At 32.9% G+C, this 6643-nt stretch overlaps 2 protein-coding genes across 10 annotated transcripts in view; both read left to right on the plus strand.

The window, feature by feature from the left end:
* LOC115883641 (disks large 1 tumor suppressor protein) overlaps positions 1-6643 on the plus strand; it is a 1010644-nt gene that overhangs the window by 691399 nt on the left and 312602 nt on the right. The window lies entirely within an intron of this gene.
* LOC115883646 (cuticle protein 21-like) overlaps positions 1-6643 on the plus strand; it is a 31137-nt gene that overhangs the window by 4388 nt on the left and 20106 nt on the right. Inside the window, exon 2 of the mRNA XM_030902035.1 lies at positions 611-1202. Within this exon, the coding sequence (XP_030757895.1) occupies positions 611-1202 (592 nt within the window). The remainder of the gene's footprint in view (positions 1-610; positions 1203-6643) is intronic.

Genomic DNA, 6643 nt, shown 5'->3' on the forward strand with positions numbered 1-6643 from the left:
AATCATATTTACTGGATAACGCCTATATGCGGTAAACGACTTTTTTGATGATGTTTAATCTTGAACAATTTTGAATTTTAAAATTTTGATCATCTCACACACTGGTTAAAAGTCTAGTATTTAATATTTTAAATGATTATATCCATTTACAATTTTCCTGTTGTAAAATTTTATTGATACGTCTTTTTAGGTGTCTTTTGTGTGTCCATGTGTTTTGTGAAAAATGTAATTTTAAAATGATTTTAAACACAGTTTGGTGTGAAATTTTTTTACCGAATATCATGTGAGATTAAATTAAATTCTGAAAATTTATCTTGCTCATGAATATTTTTAGAAAATTATCCCTTGTTTTTGACTGTAGATATTTAAAATATTATGAGCTCAAAAAAAAATCGGAAATCGTTTAACTTTTTGTGGTATTACTAGTAAAATTTTATTTCTTCTTTTTTATTTTCGACTTCTTTTTTATTTATTTTTTTTTTAATTTATTTATTTTTTTTTAGTTATTTTTTTATTTATTGTCTCAGTTCTTTTTTATTTCGTCAAATTACATATAACTTTGATTCTAAATTACATTAACTTAAAAATACCATACTATTGTGTTTTTTAGTTTTTCGTATTGGCAGCCCTTGCCACCTTAGCCCGAGGGGGAGTGATACCCGCTCCAGCGGTCCTAGCAGCCCCCCAGGTCTTGGCCAAGGTCTCCGATGCCACCTTTGATCCCAATCCGCAATACTCCTTCGCCTACGATGTGCAGGACGCTCTGACAGGTGACAGCAAGAGCCAGATCGAGAGCAGAAACGGAGATATCGTCCAAGGGCAGTACAGCGTTGCCGAACCTGACGGTACCAGAAGAATCGTAGACTATGTGGCCGATCCAATCAACGGATTCAACGCAGTGGTCAGGAAAGCACCTCTAGCAGTTGCAGCTCCTGTAGTTGCCAGAGCTGTAGCTCCGGCAGCTCCTATTGTAGCCGCACCCGCCCCAGTTTTAGCTGCCAGAGCTGTAGCCGCACCTGCCCCGTTTGTAGCTGCTAGAGCGCTAGCTCCAGCTCCTGTTCTCTCTGCTAGAGCTGTAGCTGCTCCTCTGTTCGCTCCAAGTGCTCCTTTGGTAGCTCAGCCCGCTTTTGCCAGAGCTGCTCCTTTGGTAGCCCAGCCTGCTTTTGCCAGAACTGCTCCTTTCGTCGCTGCTCCTGCTCCAGTTCCTGTAGCGTATTCGTCGCCACTGGCTCCTTATGCAAGAATAGCAGCTCCCTTGAATTATGCCGTTGTTTAGCTTGAAGACGACTGACTGAGTTGAATAATGTTTGTAAATAGAAAATTTTATGTATATATGTATCTTCATTCTTTTAATGTTAATATGAATAATAAAATAGTACACAGAAATAAATATTTGTATTCCTCGATTGATATTATAATTCTTAAACAATAGCAGTTTAAGCCTGAATACCAACCTAACCCTACATAGATTTATTCTTATTAGAAGTACTTTAATAAAAGGAATTTTATCATATTTTTTGAAAAAAGCAATAATCTGAGAATTTACTAAACATCATCATTCCAAAAAATATAAAAATAATTGATTACAAAATATAATAGTTTTATAAAGAAAAGATACAGAGTCATTCATTTTACAAGAATAAATATGTAAATATAATTAAAATGATAAACTAAACAATGAAAACTGAAAAAATGTTTATAACAAAAGGAATATGAAACAATACTTATGTATTTATTGAAAATTATTTTTCAAAATGTAACACAGACAGAATATTCTACAACAATATTATTTCAACCTGCTTATATAATTTTGCCTAAGTGAACCTAAGTGAAGAAATGTAGTTGTTAAAGATATAACTTTTTATACATATTCGAGTCAATTGATATTTAAACCACATTATAGACGAATAATTAAAATAAGTGTAATATCCATATATAATCCTCCATCGGGGCTATCAAATAGAGAAGCTAACTCTACACTGCGTCACCAGAACAATAAATATAGAGAGAGTTATACAATCTAACAATTACCTAAGACAATGATTGAGTCATAGATATTATTAGTCACTCGTAACTGCATAAGAATATCGGCCAATGAAAGTCTAAAGTAGATTATAACAATTAGAAAGTCACACAGACCAATAATATAAATAGATAAACCTTTCTCCAAAAAATCCTCTATGGGTATTTCGTCACAGCAAGAAAATCTACAAAATAAAATAGTTATTTTTTCCTTTTTGTAAACACTTCTGCGTTAATCCCAAACGGAAACTACTTGTCAGAAGTTAGGTTTACAGTTATCCAAATTTGCCTAATGAACAAAAAAATGCTTAACATTTCGGAAAGTTTATCTCTTTCCGTCGTCGGAAGCAAAACCATACAAAGAATAAAGAAAAAACTATTTAAAATATTTAAATTGAACTATTCGAGAATACTTTAGTTTTTTAAAACAGATACGTCTACAAAAACCGTTCTGTTAAAATGACATTATATCAAGTTAAACTAAATTAACAATGCCCCTCGTAAATTATGCCGTATTTTTTCAGAAAAGAATGCTCAAAAGTTCAGCCACTTATGTAAAACAACCAACTGGGATACTAGCTCTTATGATGTCGACACCGAATTTTTTATTTTCGTAAAAACATTAACCAGTCTAGCGTTCAAATCCTTTCCTCTTAGGCCTATAAAAAATAAGCATAATAAACTTTTGACCACTAAAGGTCTACGCATATCTTCTAAAAATATGCGTTCATTATCTCACTTAAAAAAATTCTCAGACAGTATCTTCTTCCACAATTACGTAAAACTATACAGAAAATTTTATCATAAGATTATAAAAGCCGCTAAGGACCTTTATTATAATAGGAGAATAGTCAATTCTGGTAATGTTGCTAAAGAAACATGGTATATTGTGAATGAATTGAGAAACAAAGCTTTTCTTCGTCTAGCAATATCTCTACCTCACCTGAGAACCTTAACGATTACTATGTAGCGAAAAACTTAACTAATACCATATGTCCTCCTCATTATCCACTTTCTTATCTCTCTCATGATAATGTAAACTTACACAGTTTCTTTTTTTCGCCCGTAGTTTTAGAAGAGCTTCGCAGGACCGACGGGCTAACTTTAAAAATGTTTTCGAATTTGCGCAGAAAGCACTCTGAATCACATAACAACTTTAATAAACATGTCGTTCCAAAATGGTATTTTTCCAAAATGTGTCCAAAAAGACGGCAATAATCATTCCTCTGCATAAAGGAGGAGACAAAGATGAAGCTTCTAACTATCGCCCAATTGCACTCCTTCCAACGCTATCTAAGATTATAGAAAGGTTGGTTAAAAGAAGGCTGGTATCTTTTCTGTTTAAGTACAAAATACTTACTGAATATCAATTTGGATTTCTAAGCATTAAGTCTATAAATGATGCTATGTTTTCCCTCCTTAATAAAGTTTACTCCAGCCTAAACAACCATCATTCTACAGCAAATATAAGGGTCAGTACTAGGCCCTATTTTGTTTCTTCTATTTATTAACGACATTGCTAACATAAACATCAGTGGCAAAATATGTCTTTTTGCGAACGACACTAGCTTCACTTGGAGCAACAAGGACATCACGGCACTTCATAGGATTATATCAAATGACTTAATCACCATTAAATCTTGGTGCGATTCGAACCTCCTCAGTCTCAACATTTCTAAAACTAAAGCTTTGTCGTATAAAAACTCGTTGCAGCCTTTTGTGCTTAACAACACCACCATTGACGTCGTAAAATCTGTAAAATTCTTAGGGCTCGTTGTGGACAATTCTCTGAAATGGGACATACATATCGAAGCTTTGTCGAAAAAATTGAGCTCTGCCTGTTTTGCATTAAGGTCTGTTTCTAAGGAGCTTAACTTGTCAGTGGCTAGAATTGTTTATTATGCACTTTTTGAATCGCACCTCAGGTATGCCCTTCCATTCTGGGGTACGTGTTGTGCGACTCAATTTGACCGCATTTTCAAGCTCCAGAAGAGAGCTGTTCGATATTCACTGGGACTAAACAGCAGAACTCATTGCCGGGACTTTTTTAAAGAATTAAAAATATTGACTCTTCCTTCCTTATTTATATTTGAATCCGTTTGCCTAATACGTAAACATGTATCAGCTTCTCAAGAAATGCCATGCAGCTGAAATTTTTAATTAAAAATTAAGGGGTTTTATTAAAAATTAAGGGGCGGTTTCATCACCTGCCATTTGAAATCAAATCCATAACATCATTTTTTTCATTTCGCAAAGCATTGAACTCTTATTTGCTAGACAAGGCTTTCTACGCCGTAAATGAATTATATTTTGAAAATCAAATTTGATCTTGTAAACACTGGTCTAATGTTTGCTATTGCTATATTTACTAATGACATCGAAATGAGTTTATTTAGAGGTCATGGATATTTTACTATAAACTAGCTAAATATTTTTGAATATTATTTTTATTTTTTTGTTCTTTGACATTGTAAACATTTATAAATGTTTATTTTAACAATAAGACTGACAATATTATTTGTATAATGTTTTGTATTATCTTTTGTTTGTTTGTTTGTGTACCTTGTATTTACTTTGTTTGTTAGTTTACCTTTGTCTACAAATTGAAAAATTTTTTGACAATAAAGGCCATTTATTTATTTATTTATTTATAATTACTACCTGATAACAATTACTTAATAAGGTAAAACCAAAAAGCTCCAAACTTTCTGTATGATTATTTTTAATTTTTACGTAGGTATGTTATGTTTATTTATGTTATGTTCTTTAAAATCAAAGAAGGGATTGCCATAGATTGCTAACATCTACAGATGTATGAGCAATACATTTATTTTTATTAGATTGTATTAAAAAAGCCTCTTTTATTTTTCTTTTAGAGGCTATCGCTTCTTTCTTTATAATTTTGGCATTATTAAAAAACTAAAGTGTTCTCGATTAGTTGAATTTAAATATTTTAAATATGTTTTTTCTTTATTCTTTGTATTTTCTTGCTTCCGACGACGGAAAGAGATAAACTTTCCGAAACGTTAAGCATTTTTTTAAACCTAACTTCTGACAAGTAGTTTCCGTTTGGGATTAACTCAGAAGTGTTTACAAAAAATAACTATTTTGTTTTGTAGATTTTCTTGCGGTGGCGAAATACCCATAGAGGATTTTTTGGAGAGATGAATCCGCCATATAGATATAGACATTTTTTAGACAAACCTTTGTAAAAAATGTTAGTTAAGGCAAGGTAATGTTGGGTAAAAAATGTACTGCCAACATATCATTTTACTTCCAAGCGACTTTCAATGACTGACAAAGAAGACTGACCTAATCTAACTGAAACTTCATTATTAATTGTAAGTGTTCAACAGCTATCGGTAACTATCTATCTGCTTTGGTCTCAACTTTTTTGGCGATTCTCCGGTTTTTTTTATTATTTTGACTGCTTTGAATGTTTTGATTCTAAACTTGATTATCTCAAGTTAAATTTTCAGTCAACTGCTGTATGAATTGGCTCTGATGGTAATATAATAGGTATTCCGCTACAAAAATTTGCAAGATATCATGTAAAACCAAGATAAAAGCACCTATTCAAATAATAATTATAATATCATAATAACTATAAAAGAATGATCTACTCTTTCGATTAGTAAGTAAATCTAAATAGTCCATTTAAGACAGTAAGTATTTTAATAAGTAGAATTGTAGAGCAAATTGTATTTTGAAATAAGTAGTCTGTAATTAAAAAAAGTCATTTTTTCTCCAAATCTCTGTCTATTATTAAGGCGCGTTTACAGGAGTCACGTGAGTTGATCAAGTCACGTGAATTCAACTGACTTGAAAGCATATACCGAGTTTACGCATTTCGTGTCAAAAAGCTTCTGTTGCTTGATTCAAAATGTCAAGATTCTGGCAATAGAATTAACAGAAAGCACAGCAAAAATTTAATTTTCTAACAAACTACACCTAACAGAAGAGTATGGTTTAGAAAATGGATTACCCATACAGCCACGGTACATACTATGTACGTACCTGGTACGTAATGTTGGGACGAACGTCAGGTCCCTGGTACGTACAAGTATGTACAGGTGGTACTATGTACGTACCGGGGACGTACATTTTCCAACGCTCTGTACGTCCCCGGTAAGTCCCTGGGACGTGGCAATGTACGTTCATTCCAGGTACGTACATTTTATGTTTTGTTCCGGACCAAAACTGGACGTAAAATGATCGAAAGTACGTACAATGTACGTACTATGGACGTTCAATGTACGTACTATGGACGTACAATGTACGTACTATGGCCGTACATTTTTCAACGACGTATACGCCCTAGGAATTTAATTAGAAATAATTCAATGGAAGTCAGCTTAAAATATTTATTAATATAAAAACTCAGGTACAGGTTCATCCCTTATGTCTTGATATACCCCTGAGTCTAGCTTCGGTCCGGCACCTACACCCTTAGCGCACTCTGTCTTTTATTGGATGTTGATAGATATTTTATATTTTTATTGTCGAACTGCTTCTAACTAAAAAATACAAAAAGAAAACTAAGTATTCAAATATCTAATTCTTGCCTCTGTTTTGAAAAAATTGAATGAGCCGATTCTCAATCATTCGAGGTTGTGACTGT

Source organism: Sitophilus oryzae, unplaced genomic scaffold (assembly GCF_002938485.1).
Source record: "Sitophilus oryzae breed Bouriz unplaced genomic scaffold, Soryzae_2.0 scaffold_1974_pilon_pilon, whole genome shotgun sequence".
In the NCBI taxonomy this organism is placed as follows: Eukaryota; Metazoa; Arthropoda; class Insecta; order Coleoptera; family Curculionidae; genus Sitophilus; species Sitophilus oryzae.